This window comes from Chlorocebus sabaeus, chromosome 4 (genome assembly GCF_047675955.1).
Source record: "Chlorocebus sabaeus isolate Y175 chromosome 4, mChlSab1.0.hap1, whole genome shotgun sequence".
Lineage (NCBI taxonomy): Eukaryota > Metazoa > Chordata > Mammalia > Primates > Cercopithecidae > Chlorocebus > Chlorocebus sabaeus.
This window is the reverse complement of record NC_132907.1, coordinates 53,423,457-53,439,296: the sequence shown is the minus strand read 5'-3', so window position 1 is coordinate 53,439,296 and position 15,840 is coordinate 53,423,457. Positions and strand designations below refer to the sequence as shown.

Below are 15,840 nucleotides of genomic sequence, written 5' to 3'. Positions count from 1 at the left end.
GCCAATATTTTATTATTACATGGTCAGTTTGCTACACTATATGAAAAAGATTTTTATCACATATTAGAGAACACAAAGCAGACCCCTCCGATGGGTTGAACCCTTTCCAATCTTTTAGAATTTGGACAGAATGACTCTCTGTCACACATGCAGATTACCAACACCTTACTTGTTCCCATGATGAACCTCTTTACAACAGTTCTGGAGCCACCATGATTATAGAGTTAGAACTCTGCTTCAGAGAAACTGAATTTTCATCAGTCTCACTTTTACCTAAGTTTTCTACTTTGTCTTCCTGCTCCCATTTCTGTTTATCCTCTCTCACCTGCTTATAGTGAAGGGCAGTATCATTCATAATCCAAAATGCCATTATTAAACAAATATGCAAGAATACACACTTAAGTTTAGTGCCATCAGAGAGAGAAAGAAATAATAAACAAGGCTGAAATTCGAGTAACTGTCAATGTGTTCTGGCTGTGTCATTATAAATTCAAAGTGAAATACTAACACCAATTACTAACTTAATTCTTCAGTCCAGTCAATATCAATCATATCATGGTGCCATTTAAATGCAAAACAGCTATTGAGAGATTACTCTGAAAGTATTCAAAATGCAGAGATTTTAGAAATATTTAAAGACACCAGAACTGTGCTCTGGTGGGGAATATCACACAGCTGCACGTTGTTTTCTGCTGCAACTCTGGGTAATCTGGGTCAGCTGCCCCAGGTGGGTAGCCTTATAATTAGGCAGCTCTTCATTTTCCAGCCGCTTTACCTAAGAAAACCTGAAGCTTTGAGGATGACTGAGCAGCAGTTCCCCTCAACAGAAACACTTGCGTGGTGTACCAGGAGTGGTTTTAAATGGTGGAGATAATTACTTAATTTGAGCTGTAGCAACTGGCCAAGTAAACATGTAGCAGCCAGGAAGCTATTAGCATGATTTTAAGGCAATTATTCCATTAGTGTTTAATAGTCTCCAATTAGTCTTCTCTATCAAAGTTTGAATATCTTTTTTTCCTCCAAAAATTCTCAGTGCTGAATAATGCAAAAAGGTGCCAAACCTGTTTTTAAACCTGGTTTTTTACACGTGTGTATCTTCCAAACCCATTTACAGAAACATGGGGGTATTCAGGAGTATAGATTTGATGAAATATGTTGTGTCTATTTTTTTCTTACAAGTATTGGAGTGAGAAGGGGAAGTTTTACAGGGGATCCATTTGAGTATAATACCAAGAGGAGTTGGGAAAACAATATAAATTCCCATGGAAGCCCAATGCCATCATCATCTTCATGTCTGTACTCTAAGATCACCCAGATACCAAAATCTCTCACTTCAGGTTTTTATTTTGTCCATGGGAGGAAAGGAAAATTACTCTGTTCCCACTAATGCTTACTTCCTTGTTTCTTAACCCTGGTTAGTCACAGTTGCTGCTGAATCATCCAGATACAAATCAAAAAGCCTTTCCCTCCAAAATTCATAGGGTATCTTCCCAAAGGTCCAATTAAGGGGTCAGATCCTTGAACTGATAGGGATCTGCATTTGTCTTCGCTTAGCTTCAGTTTTTTCATCTGTGACATCGAGGTAATAGTGCCAGCACTGCCTGCTTCATGGGGTTTTGGAAGGATTATGTGAGCTGGTGTACATAACAGAGATTGGAAAGTGAAATATTACAGAAAAGTAAGGTAGACTCAAAAAAGGTATCATACCATCTCTCAGAACTAGATAAGCAAACTTAGGCTTTTAATCCTGTATCTCTAGAGAGTCACCTGCCAGAAGGTTTGCATCACACTGATTGCCCTTCTCACCTTCTACGCATATAAAAACATTCAGAGGAGACCATGTGAAAGAAACTGTCAAAAATCCAAATAAAAATGAAGAAGGAAAAGGAATGGGAATGCCTGTGGAAGCGAGAATGGAGTTATGCCAGAGTTGTGCTTTCTACTGTCTCCTTGAAAAGAGCAATCCTCAGGCTCACCTAGGTAGCAGAGTAAGTGCTGCATGGAGAACCTCGGGTTGGTTCTTTTCCTTGGAGATCCCTGGCCCTTGGGAAGCTATCTGTTGAAGAAGGACAAAAGGAGACAGCCCCTTCTGTGGATAGCACTTGTAGCAGAGACTATGCTTGCCATTGCTGTCAAATATTCACTTGACTAACAACCATTGATTTGAGGGACTAATCAATGGCAGCACTGTTGGTTGGAGCATCTAGTGATTTTCAAAATAACCCTTCTTTTGTTTTTGTTTTTGTTCTGTTTTGTTCTTTATTATGTTTTCCTCCAATAGCTGAGAGGGGGCGCTGGATGGAGCAGATCAAGAGGAGGTAGACCAAAACGTTGAATTTAATAACCCAGCTTAGTTCAGGGCCAGAAGTGGAATGTTCATGAGTAATTTGCCCTCCAGCCCAGCTCTGAAAAGATCAGGTGTGTGCTCCCGTAGCCCAACTGCATAGCCAAATTGCTAATAAAGTATGGCCGTGTCCCCAGCTGTCATTGTTGTAAACTGTCCTGAAACAACCCTCACTCCTGGATACCTGATCTGGGGGTTGCTAGAATCTCCCACCCTAGAAACTTGCCCGGTCTATGGTCCAAGTCGCACACGTCAAGCTGAAGCTTCTTGATCCCTCAGGTCTCTTCTTCGCTTTGTCCACCCTTCTTTCCTTCTAGGCTGTCTGGACACATTCTCAGTCACCTTTTCCCTAAAATTTGCCTATTAATCCCACCCCTCTACTGCAGGTCACCCAGGTTCCCCTGCCCAGCTTCTGTCCCAAGCAGCAAACACACGGTCCACAAGGGTTTGCTTTTCTGACCTGGGCGAAGTGTGTTGCCAACACGCACTGGGAGCAGACTCCAGACGGCGACCACTTGGCCAGGCCCCCCCGGGGGCCACGCCAGTACTCAACGGTGCCCTCTGCCCGTCGCCCCCTTCGGCTCCTTTTCAAGGGCAGCTATCACGCCGCCTCTGGTCCCTGAACTTTCATCACTCTTCGGGAAGCGCTTTGTCTTTTTAAAGGAGATTGGGGACGAATATTAATGACTCTAGCCGAGAATCTATCAAATCCGCTCAATTCCATGCCAGGGATAGACTCAGGTCCTTGCACCGGAGGCGAGCCCCTGACACTAGCTCGCGTTCGCCGCACACTGTCACCCCACAGACCCAGAGATCGCTCCCACTCCCCCAAATCTGCAGGGGAAACCATAGGAGGGGGTCACGAGGCACCATCCTGGAGCCCAGCTTCTCCTCTGCCCCAGTCCTCCGCATATAACCTGCTTCAAACGCCCAGGAGAAAAGCAGTCACCTTGACTCTAGCGCCTCGGTCCTTAGAGGTCTGGAAAACGCCAGGAAGCCCAAGGCTACCCGGCACGGGCTCGCCTGGCCTGAGACCCACCCTGGAAGACGAGTTTCCCTCCCGCGGGCATAGTGGCAAGTTACCACTTAGTGGCAGATAAAGCAGGGCGGGGCAGGTGGAGCGGGCGCCGAGCTCCTAGCCGGCAGCCCCTGCGCGCCTACCTGGAATGGCTAAATTGGTGAGGGGGATGCTGTGGATGCTCTCCGGCAGAGTTGCCATCCAGTCGGCTAATTTCAGCTCGTTTTTCCCCTGAGACGAAGCCATCGTGCAGTCGGCGTGCAGCGCGCTGGTCCCAGCACTCCTCGGGCAGGTTGGCAGGCTGCTGCCGCTAATCCAATGTTTGCTCCAGCCCCGCTAGAGTTTACACTCCTCTGTGCGCCACACCCACAGGATGGCGCAGACACATGCTAATTTTAATAATTATTCAAAACACTCCGTGCTCCTTTAGTGCCTCCGCCAGACTCCGCTGGAGCTTTTGTTCCTGACGTCGGTGCTCTGCTCTCTCCGCTCTCCCCTCCCTCTCCATCTCCCTCCTCCCGTCTTACCCTTTCTAGGCGTCTCTGCCTTTCCTCGCCATTCTGCAGCTTTCCCTGGTTTATTTTTCTTTTCTATTCATTTTTTTTCCCAACTGCTTTGCCCATGGCTTGCTCGGTCCTTTGGTGTGACTTTCTCGTCCTGTTTGTACGAAAGACAGTCTTGCAGTTGAACCTAAAATCCCAGTAGACTTTGGGATGTTATTGCTTCCTGAGGAACAGACTTTTCATGCTGGCTTTCAGGGCTTTCCATCGCTATCAAAGAGCTTTCCTTTTTGTAATCTACAACAGGTTATACCTTTCCTCAGCCAGAGACCACAACCCTGTTTATTAAAAAATGATGATCTTTATTCACTCTTTTGGCTACTTTGTGAAATAGCTGGTAAGTGTGGGTCAGTGAAGGACATGGTAAATTCTAGGTGGTTCCCACCTAATCCTGGGTACCTTGCTCCAGACATTTCAAAGTCAAGAAATGCTGTTCCCCCTTCTTTTCTCAGATCATGAGAAGTCTACATTATTTCTATGGAGAAAACTGCCTCTGTCCTGTCAGTTTCATGGCACTCAGGGTAAGACTGGAGTCTTATGCTGGAAGAAAATCACCACATCTCCCAGTGACATGCTCTAATTGTTGCCAGTAGCATTTGTTGGAATGTATTTGGTACCATTCAAAGTGATCTATGTAACTGTCTGGATTTTCATTCTTTGCAGACTGGAAAGATGTGCCTCTCTCAAGAGAAATCACTCACTGAGCCTCCAAAGAACTGTCTGGGTCCACCTGCTCTCAGATGAGTAAAAGGAGAGAGATGAAGTTTTACAAATGTAATGAGACCAGCAGTGGCCTCAATAGGAATTATAGGAGATGAACTGAAAGTGTGCTGGGCCTTTGCAACCCAGGAAATGGAGATGTAATAAAGAGACCTCTGTTCTTTCATGCCAGGGTTGTGTAAATTTTTATTTTTCTATGGGAAATACTATTAGATTGGGGAAATGACAATCAACATAGGAGACAAAGAGAGCCGTAAAATATGAGAATAATTATTTAAGGTTAGTGAATCCATTTAATCCCAAATAGCATTTAAAAAATAAGAAAAAAAAACCTGGAGCCTATCTTATTTCCTGCAATGATGCTAAGTCCTGAGAATATTCACCCCCAAATGGGGAGCAATATGGGAAAGATAGAGGACAGGTAATATCTCATTTTGGTTATCAAATTTTCCATCTACCTTATAAAATAAATTCATACCTTCAAGACAACATGGTACAGTTACTTTTAATGATGAGGAAGAGATGTACTGAAATTTTTTTCCCCAAATAAATCTTAATATACATGCTAGTACAATAGAACCCACACCCACATATCCTTTTAATTAGGATGATAATTCAGCCTACTATGGGACTCCTGGTAAAGAGATCTACAAACACCACCCTTCTGTAAGAAACCTACAAACACCACCTAATGCTGGTGATCTCAGGGCATGATTGCAGGGCAATGAGGAAAGTTCAAATCTAGCGGTCAGCTGCTCTGTCTCTGAGTAGTTTGGGCAAGTCCTCTAGTCTCTGCTAGCCCCAGTTTTCTCCATTATAAAGTGGTAATAAGAACTCAGAGATTTGTGGTGAAGCTTCCAGAAGAGAGTGCATATATGTTTAAGATAACAGGATATGTGTATTTACCACTCTTTGTCTTTTCTATACTTATAAAGTATTTTTTTCAAGAGCATGAAATAATTATTGAATCTGGGGTATATTTTTAATAAGACACATTTTAGAAACATGCCCTGTTAAAGTATATTGAGCTTATGTGGCCCTAAAAGTTTACAAAGCATTTTTTAAAAAATGAAACCACCTTAAATGGTAAGGAAAGTTCCCTCTCTAAAGAATCATACTATCTTTTGGCAAAACACACAAACAATCCCTTCTGTGTTTCGTCTGATTTGGATTTCAGAATTTTAAATGTTTTGGTTTAATATAAGTTATTATCATTTTCTGCTTGCAACCCATTAAAAAAGACGGCCTGAAAGTTGATAGTTGTGAATTTCTTTCTCAACCTTATAAACAATATTTTGGGCAATTATATGACCCAGTTTCTCCATCTTTCTATCACCAACCCTGCTGCCATTTACTAAAACACATTAGAACAATCACGTAATATCTCTGGGCTTTAATTTTGTCACTGGATTAATCAAGGTTCTCCAGAGAAACGGAACCAGTAGTATATATAGAGAAAAAGAGATTTAGTTTAGAGAAATTGTCTCATATGATTGTGAGAGCTGGCAAGTCCAATATATGTAGGGCAAACTGGAAGGCTGGAACATGAGATAAGAATTGTTCCTGCAGTCTTGAGTTCAAAATCTGCAGAGCAGACCAGTAGGCAGGAACTCAGGAAGGACTTCTATGTTGCAGTTCTGAGGCAGAATTGCTGCTTCTTCAGAGAGCTTTAGTCTTTGTTTTTAAGGCCTTCAACTGATTTAATGAGACCCACCCACATTATAACAGGTAATGCACTTTACTCAAAGTTAAATGATTATAAATGTTAATCACATCCACAAACACCTTCACAGCAACATCTACACTAGTGTTTGACCAAGCAATTGGGCATCACAGCCTAGCCTAGTTGACATATAAAATAAACCATCAAACCCACTTGCAAATTGACTAGAAGTTACTACCAAACTCTAAAGCCCCCTTTGACTCTATTATTCTATCATTTTATTTTCTTTATGATTTTTCTCATTTATATAGCTGCTCAAAATAGCAAAAGGAGGCATGTAATATTTACTTTCTTTCTTTCTTTCTTTTTTTTTTTGAGACGGAGTCTCACTCTGTCACCCAGGCTGGAGTGCAGTGGCGCAAACTTGGCTCACTGCAAGCTCTGCCTCCCAGCTTCACGCCATTCTCCTGCCTCAGCCTCCCTAGTAGCTGGGACTACAGGAGCCCGCCACCATGCCCGGCTCAATTTTTTGTATTTTTAGTAGAGATGCAGTTTCACCGTGTTAGCCAGGATGGTCTTGATTTCCTGACCTCGTGATCTGCCCGCCTCGGCCTCCCAAAGTGCTGGGATTACAAGCGTGAGCCTCTGCGCCTAGCCTGCTTTCAATTTTTAATTCATGCAGACAACTCAAGATATAGACCAACATTTTTTTCCCCTCAAAACAGATGAGAAAACACCAATGGTTTTTAATTATGGCATTGATAGTAGTCTACCTCTGAGAATCAAATGCTTTTAGGCATAAATGAAAAGAGAAAAATGACTCATTGCAGTGGCTTCGTGCTACCACCAAAAGTTGTTTGTGTAATGCTCTGCTGTCCATCAAATTCATACCACGCAAAGTTGATGAACATGGATACTCATCTGGAACATTTTCTTACTTCATATCCTCTTCCACCCATAAAAATACATAACTCTTTTCCATGTATGTTCTTCCATTAATTCATAATCTTTCTCAATCATTGGACATATATATTTTATTTTTGTAACTGGATTTATTTTGAATTATATTCTGAAAAGCAAGGGTTCTTATAGATCAGAAAACTTTAGAACACATTTTAGTCAAATAATATTTTGAAAGAGGAACTTTGTCTAAAACAATTCTGCCAAATTATTTTTTTAAACACAGTATTCTAAAATATACACTTACAGAATCAGACTTAAAACATATCCAAAAGGGCAACAAAAAACCTTTGTGAAATTAACTATTAATAATCAAATTTTTTTTACCATACTTTACAACTTTTATTTAGATATTCCATCCAAAGAATTTTTCTGTGTTTTAAGGACAAAAATGCTTTTGTACTTAAATTCAAAGTAGAAAAAAGTGACGACCCTCTCTTTTCACCACCAGTTTAACCCTGCAGAGTTTTCTGTCTTATCTCTCTTGTCCTCTCCTAGTCTACCTTTTATATGTCAGCCCTAAACAAGCTAATTTACACTCACTGAATGTAATCTATTGGCTGGAATCACCAGTTATAGAATGTGATGATTCAAATCCAGGTCTTCCCAGTCAATTACTGTGCGTTTCTTCATATCTTTTTCTGAAATATAAAGAATGATTATTTTCTCCTGGAGGTGGGGAAATGGAAGATGCTATGAAGCTTAATAAAGTAAGGAATTGAAAGTTTATTAACAGACTGGAAGATGAAAAATTATACTTTCATGCTTTTTGCTCCCACCATGACTTTGCTCATGGACATGAAATGAATGTACTTCATGCTTTCATCTATCAAAATTCTTTCCATTCTAACCAACGCCTCTTTGCAATTTCCCTTACTATCTGCAAGTGGAAGTAATCTTTCTTATCTCTGTACACCCATTGCGGTTTGTAGTATTGTGTCTCTCATTCTCTAGCTAGTCTTAAAGCATATTGTAGGCAAGGATGATGTCATTTAACACTCTCTAATGTCTTTCACAGAGACCAAGACATAATAAGGGCTCATTCTAATCATTCGTTTTACTCACTTATTTCCTTATTTCATAAATATTTATTGAGTGTCTATTATGTGCTCTCAGAAAAAATAGAGCAGCAAGTCCCTGAACTCTTTGACTTGATGCTCCAGGCAGAAAGTGGCAAATGATAGCTTTATGGCTCAATAAATAAATGACTTGGCCGTATCTCTTATCTCAATGGCAAAATCCAAATTTTGCATCCCTATTTTTAGCACTTGGGTAAGTAGCAAAACACCAAAGACTTACACCTTAGTTTTGAAAATACATTTTAAAAGAAAAATTGGAAGAATTGTTTTGTCTCTCTATACTTTTTCCCTTAATCTTTCCCATCTCTATTGCATTTTTCCCTAATACAGTAGGGAAGAGATTTGGAAATAACATGATAAATTCTTCTAGATCTCCAGGGGTCATTACTATGAAATGTTTGATTTCTCAGAGCTTGGGCATTGGTGGAGGTGGAAGTGGCCTGGGAAGGGAGAAGGAAACTGTTTTAAATTCATGTGCAGAGTAAAAAAAATCCTGGAACTCTTCTACCCATCACTGCCAAAAACTTAGGACCATTGTACACCAATACTTGTAGAAGCATTATTCACAATTCCCAAAGGTGGAAACAACACAAATGTTAATTGACAGATGAATGAACAAAATGTGGTATATGCATTCAATGGGATATTATTCAGCCTTAAAAAGGAATGAAATTCTAACACCTGCCACAGCATGAATGAAACTTGAAGACATTATGCTATGTGAAATAAGCCAGACACAAAAGGACAAATGTCTTATAATTCCACTTATATGAGATTCCCAAAATAATCAAGTTCATAGAGACAGAAAATAGAATAGCAGTTATCAGGGGTTGGGGCAGGGAGAAACAAGGACTTTTTGTTTAACGGGTAGAGTTTCAGTTTGGGATCCTGAAAAGTTTCTGGAGATAGATAGTGGTGGTTGCACAACAATGCGAACGTTCTTAATGCCACCGGACTGTACCCAAAATGCTTAAGATGGTCAATTGTATGTTATGTATACTTTACTAAATAAAAAAATGACCCTTGACTCTGTTGGGCAAATTTACCCTATTTTATCTGTTACAAAGTTGCCATTGTAACCACTTAGTTTTAATAATAGTTTATTCTCCAGCTGATGACTACCAAGAACGCATCTCAAGTTGAACAAATTGAACTTATCACTTGTTGCGCTGAGTGAGAATGTGCACCATGGGAACCTGGGGACACCTTAGAAAGAGGATGTTAGAAAGAACTTAAAATATTTGAGCTTGCATTAGGTGATTTGAAACAGAGTTTAAGAAAGTGGAGCTTCACTCTGATTTGGATGCTGTCAAAAAGTGAGGAGAAGGTAATTCTATAATTAGGTTTCATGAGAAACCTCATCTAGAGTGAAGAAACACTGGACTAAGGCTAAATCTGTAATTGATAAATAGGAGTCATTCATTAGAATAGAATCGTCGGTCATTTTTGCAGTGTAAGACAGTATTAATATTTTGTTTATTTTCAGGCATGATTACAAAGACTTCATATTCTTTTCTCTTCTTGATTCACCAAGGTCACAGAGTGAACCTGTATAATGCTGATGATCCAGAGCATGTGTATGTTCAACAGGTGGACACCAAGGCCTAGCTGAGAATACCAGGAGAGCTCCTAGACACCAGGGACTATTTTGTGCTTTCTCATAAATAAGTAGAAGGACACAGTCCAGTCTAATTTACTTGGGGTTTCAAGAGTGCTAGTCTAGTGGACCTTTGTCAATGATAGACACTACTGGCAACTTTGACATGTACTTCCCATTAATGACATTTTAACTTACATTTTATAGCAAGAGCAAATTGATGCAACAAAGTAAATTATATTCCTGTGTGTGCAAACTGATTGTTGTTCTTGCACAAGTATGCCCTGCAAGACTCTTTGTATATTTCTGTCATTCTCAAATAGTCTGTCAGCTACACAGAAGCAAAGATAATCCCTGCTGCTGGATAACTCACTCAATTTGCATTTCTTTCCAGCCTCTTCTTGCAAACCGCAAAGGCAATCATCTATATCTAGGGCTGTCTGACAGGCACAGGTAATGCTGTGGGACACTCTGGCACCTTAGAGAAAGAGATTCTGAGAAGAAAAGTTAGATAATGAGCTCTCAGTCTAGCTCTAGTCCTAGAACTGCAGTTCAGCCTGTGGAAGAGTGTGTCAGAAATATGGACATGGTGTGAGAGGCAGAATAGATGTCTTGCTATTCGGGAAACTCAGAGCAATGCTAAGCCCTTGGAAAAAGAAGAATTAGAGACTGATTTTTTGTAATTATTGATTTTTTTCTGGCTGTCAGTCTAGCAACATTTAAGACTACAGCTTTGCCTAATAAAGTTTTGCTCTAAAGAACAGTCACCTCCATTCAGTACTAAACCCTTCTTTACAACTTTATGTAACCCCCTAATCCATAAGTATGATTTTTTCTTTTTGTTTTCATCATATAAACAATTTAAAAATTGGAGCTATTTCTTTTCATACTTGAGCTCAATGGCTCAAATGTAACTATGCATTAAGGAAATGTTACCATATCCTATTAAATTGAAGAAGTTGATTCCACATAATTTATAGCACCTTGATTTTATTAATCAACACTGTAATATGTGGGCACATCACTCCTGTCAAAGAGATTTTAAGGATGAGAGCAGCATGGGGGAAAATAAAGCAGAATGCATTTAATTTTTTCCTCATCCCATGAGAAAAAAGTTGTATTTAAAAAGTTATTTATATTTTCAAAAACTTAAGAAAAAATATAAAATGCTCAGGTCAGTTTTTTTTTTTTTTTTTTTTTTTTGGAAACACAAAAATTTGAGGGATTTTACATCTTTACATCAAGTCATAAGCTACAGAAACTGAGTAGCTGTCCACAACTTCAGTGCTGAATACAAACAGATTCATAATTTGCTCTGGGCATGTGTTTATCGTGGCTTCTTTTGTAAGCCTGTAACTACATCAGTATGGTGATAAATACTAAAGTTTTTTTTTGTGGTTCCCAACCAAATCTTCTTTTTGACCCTGTCTTTGAAAACATTTTGTGATGAAAAAGTTCAAACAAAAAAGTAGAAAGTACAGTTAATAAACCTCCACATCTCCCTCACTGATCTCAGTAATTATCAGCTCATGGGCAATTTTAATTATCTCACATACTTCCCTTCCAAGCTGGATTATTTTGAAGTAAAGTCCATGTATGATAACAATATTTAATCCATAATATTTAAATATGTTAAATTAATAACTATTGTATCTAGACAAACAGCCCATTCAGATTTAAAAATCACCAATGATTGGCTGAATTAACTGATTAAATTTTTCTGACTTAACAGATTAGTCAACTGGATACAATATAAATTTGAAGTTTTAAGTCCTCTCTTTTTTTTTTTTTTTGGTCGCCCAGGAGACAAAAAAAATCTGTTGCCCATTGCAACCTCCGCCTCCTGATATGAGATTTCACCATGTTGGCCAGGCTAGTCCCGAACTCCTGACCTCAGGTGATGCACCCACCTCGGCCTCCCAAAGTGCTGGGATTACAAGCGTGAGCCACTGTGCCCGGCCACTCTTCTCTTTTTATTAACTCATACGTAGATAAATGCATAGAACTTGCATCGTAAGGAAATTATGAAAAGTGAAATTAAAGCTTCATGAACATAGATCATCCTAAATTCAAAGTAACCACAAACTCCGGTTGTGTAATCACTATGGACATACATTGTTAAGAAGATAATTAGTTTCCCTGTATCCATGTATGTCATCACTGCAATTACAGTGTAGTGTAATCATTGCCTTTATTCCAAATAATGTAAAACCTTTTATTTTAAAATGATTGAAGTTTATGTATTTTTATCACAATGTTGGTCCCTTTTTTCAAAAAAAGCAAAATAAAATACATCAATCTCTAATAAACAAATGGATCTAGTCCCCATCTTGTTCACTATGCTATATATATTTTACATATGAGCAATAATATAATTTTATTTAATTACTGCATTTAGCTTGAAAATAGCATTTGATAAAATATTAAAAATACATTTGCAGATGTCCTTATTAATATATAAAGACATTTTTACTGTTATAGAAAAATGGCATATTTCTAAGACATAGGAATACATTATATAATAATTATATAATAACAAATAACATTTGAACTGAGTGCTAAATTGCTATATTTGGAATCAACGTATCTTTGAAAGGTTATATAAAGAGCTTGTTAATAAACTTGCCTTTACACACACTGCAGATAGTGTTATAAAATTTCTACTGCATTAAATAAGAGCAAATTATGGATACAAAATGGCTTAGGAGCAGCTTCCTCGGCTTCAGCAAAAAAATTGTGGGTCCAGATAAGTTGAAGGCCAAAATTTATCGTAAATCATATAACAACTGACAGAAAGGTCCAAAAGAAGACCTGCAAATAGCACAATGCCTTATTTCCTTGGCTGAATGATTCTAATTTATAAAGCATAGTAGAAGAGAATAGGACAGATGAAAAAATATAACTCAAGAAGAAATCCCTGCATATACATCATGGTGGGATGAGGAAGTTATAGAGATACCTTCATAAAATTAGTAAGCATTCATCCTCCAAATTAATGAGTTTAGTAGAAAGTTCACATAGGGCACTGAAAAATGGCATACTTCTTAAAGTGAATAATGCTGGTTTGCAGACACAAAGGGTCACAAGATTACTCTTGATTTTGCATGGGAATTTGAAAATACAATACTCAAATTTATGGTTAGGTAATGTGGCCACCTGCAGGCTGTTAAGCAACAGAGGAAGAATACCCATTCTTATGCTAAGAATAGGAAGTTATTTTCTGTTTAAAACAATTTATAAGCCAGGTGCGGTGGCTCACACCTGTGATCCCAGCACTTTGGGATGCTGAGGTGGGTGGATCACCTGAAGTCAGGAGTTCAAGACCAACCTGAGATAGTGAAACTCCATCTCTATGAAAAATACAAGAGTTAGCCGGGTGTGGTCGCGCACACTTGTAATTCCTGCTTCTTGTTGCCCAGGCTGAGGCGGAAGGATCGCTTGAACCCGGGAGGCAGTGGCTGCAGTGAGCCGAGATTGGGCCACTGTACTCCAGCCTGGGCGACAGAGTGAGACTCTGCTAATTTATAAAGCATAGTAGAAGAGAATCGGACAGATGAAAAAATATAACTCAAGAAGAAATCCCTGCATATATATCATGGTGGGATGAGGAAGTTATAGAGATACCTTCACAAAATTAGTAAGCTTTCATCCTCCAAATTAATGAGATTGCTCTCATTATAATTTTCATCCTCCAACTTAATGAGTTTGCTCTCATTATAATTTTTCAAAAAAAATTATAGCAAAAAAATTATAACACAGCATTGTCATATACTTTATGTAATTATAAAACTTAAATTCTTCACACATGATAATTGTGGATATAATTTTCCACAACGATACTACTTATTATACCTCATTAACTTTGACTACTGAGATTGAAAAATAATACATTTACTATTATTGGTTTTCATCTGATTCTTGCCTTCTTTAACAAGCATTGAAAAATCTAAGATGCGGCTTTTGGCTAAGAGACATAGGGTTAGGTAAATTCGGCATTAGAAAAAGAATGGGCCTGAATTGACTGCAGTTCATTACAATGGCTATAAAGGGGATTGGTAGAGCAGCGCCTAGTCAAAAACCATTGTGAAATAAAATATACTAAATAGTTGTTGGAAATAATAATAAGTCAATCTGAAGGAAGTGCATTTCAGTATGTAATGTGTTTAATGAAGTGATTTGATAGTAAGACATTTGCTAATAATCATGGGAGAAATTAAAATATAAACAGTTTTTAAATTATGTGGACAGATTTCATATAAAGCAAATATTGGCAGTCAACTAATGAGTAGTGTAATGCGATGGTTTCAGACCAAGAACCAATCATTTCAAGGGTCTGTCCCTGTTAATTATTAACTATTTTAATGTTAGCATATAGATTAGCCTATATAATCTGTGCTGGAAGCAATGGACTGTAGAAGGAAGTCAAGGAGAGGAAAGAAGAATTAGAGGGAAATTGTGATAAAGGGTGAAATGGAATGATTGTGAAATTAATCATGAACATTTTTGACCATTCTTTACAACAAAAAGTAAAATAGAAATGTGTAAATTATTTAGCTAATATAACTATTGTAGAAAATTTGACTAATTTAAATCAAGATATCAAATTTCACTCTACAAGACTCTTATTTGATAAAACTAATTAGTTTGTTCCTCTTCCCTTAACTTTCTGTTGCATGAATACTCCCTACAGCTAACCTCTAAGAAAACACCCAGATTAAAATAGGGGTAATTAATTCAATTATTTAGATATTTTGCCTACATAAGTAAAGCCTGAAGTTTTTTATTTTTTTCTTCATTTAGATATTTTGGCAGTAAATATCATTTAATAGAAATCAATTCCAAGTACTGTCAGGCCTCTTAGCCAAAGCTAAGCCATCATATCCCCTGTGACCTGCAGGTACACATCCAGATGGCCTGTTCCTGCCTTAACTGATGACATTCCACCACAAAAGAAGTGAAAAATGGCCTGTTCCTGCCTTAACTGATGACATTACCTTGTGAAATTCCTTTTCCTGGCTCATCCTGGCTGAAAAGCTCCCCCATTGAGCACCTTGTGACCTCCCCCCAGCCCTCTCTGTCAGAGAACAACCACAACCCCCTTTGACTGTAATTTTCCTTTACCTACCCAAATCCTATAAAATGGTCCCACCCCTATCTCTTTTCAGACTCAGCCTGCCTGCACCCAGGTGAAATAAACAGCCTTGTTGCTCACACAAAGCCTGTTTGGTGGTCTCTTCACACGGACGCACATGAAATTTGGTGCTGTGACTCGAATCGGAGGACCTCCCTTGGGAGATCAATCCCCTGTCCTCCTGCTCTGTGCTCTGTGAGAAAGATCCACCTGCGACCTCAGATCCTCAGACCAACCAGCCCAAGGAACATCTCACCGATTTTAAATCGGATAAGCAGTCTCTTTTTACTCTCTTCTCCAACCTCTCTCACTATCCCTCAACCTCTTTCTCCTTTCAGTGTTGGTGCCACACTTCAATCTCTCCCTTCTCTTAATTTCAATTCCTTTTATTTTCTGGTAGAGCCAAAGGAGACACATTTTATCCATGGACCCAAAACTCCAGCACTGGTCACGGACTCCGGAAGGCAGCCTTCCCTTGGTGTTTAATCATTGCGGGGATGCCTCTCTGATTATTCACCCACGTTCTATTGGTGTCTGATCTCCACGAGGACACCTGCCTTGGTCATTCACCCACGTTCTCTTGGTGGCAAGTCAATTGCAGGGACGCCTGCTTTGGCTGCTCACCCACATCGCAGCCCAAGGTTTCTCCCCGCCCACCTTCTCCATGTCTCTACCCTTCTCTTTAAACTTGCCTCTTTCACTACGGGCAGCCTTCCATCCTCCATTCCTCCTTCTCTTTTAGCCTGTGTTCTTAAGAACTTAAAACCT

The 15,840-nt window shown here is 39.1% G+C and overlaps 1 protein-coding gene and 1 long non-coding RNA gene across 2 annotated transcripts in view; one reads left to right on the top strand and one right to left on the bottom strand.

The window, feature by feature from the left end:
* The window catches only part of PLCXD3 (phosphatidylinositol specific phospholipase C X domain containing 3), a 186,189-nt gene extending 182,454 nt beyond the window's left edge, over positions 1 to 3,735 (bottom strand). Inside the window, exon 1 of the mRNA XM_007961480.3 lies at positions 3,506 to 3,735. Coding sequence (XP_007959671.1) covers positions 3,506 to 3,608 — 103 coding nt within the window. The 5' untranslated portion in view covers positions 3,609 to 3,735. The remainder of the gene's footprint in view (positions 1 to 3,505) is intronic.
* A 136-nt stretch (positions 3,736 to 3,871) lies between these two features.
* Positions 3,872 to 4,789, top strand: LOC103215187 (uncharacterized). The gene is made up of 3 exons (XR_490042.3): positions 3,872 to 4,259; positions 4,375 to 4,443; positions 4,586 to 4,789. It is a non-coding gene; the product is annotated as an uncharacterized lncRNA (long non-coding RNA).
* Positions 4,790 to 15,840: the final 11,051 nt, after the last annotated feature.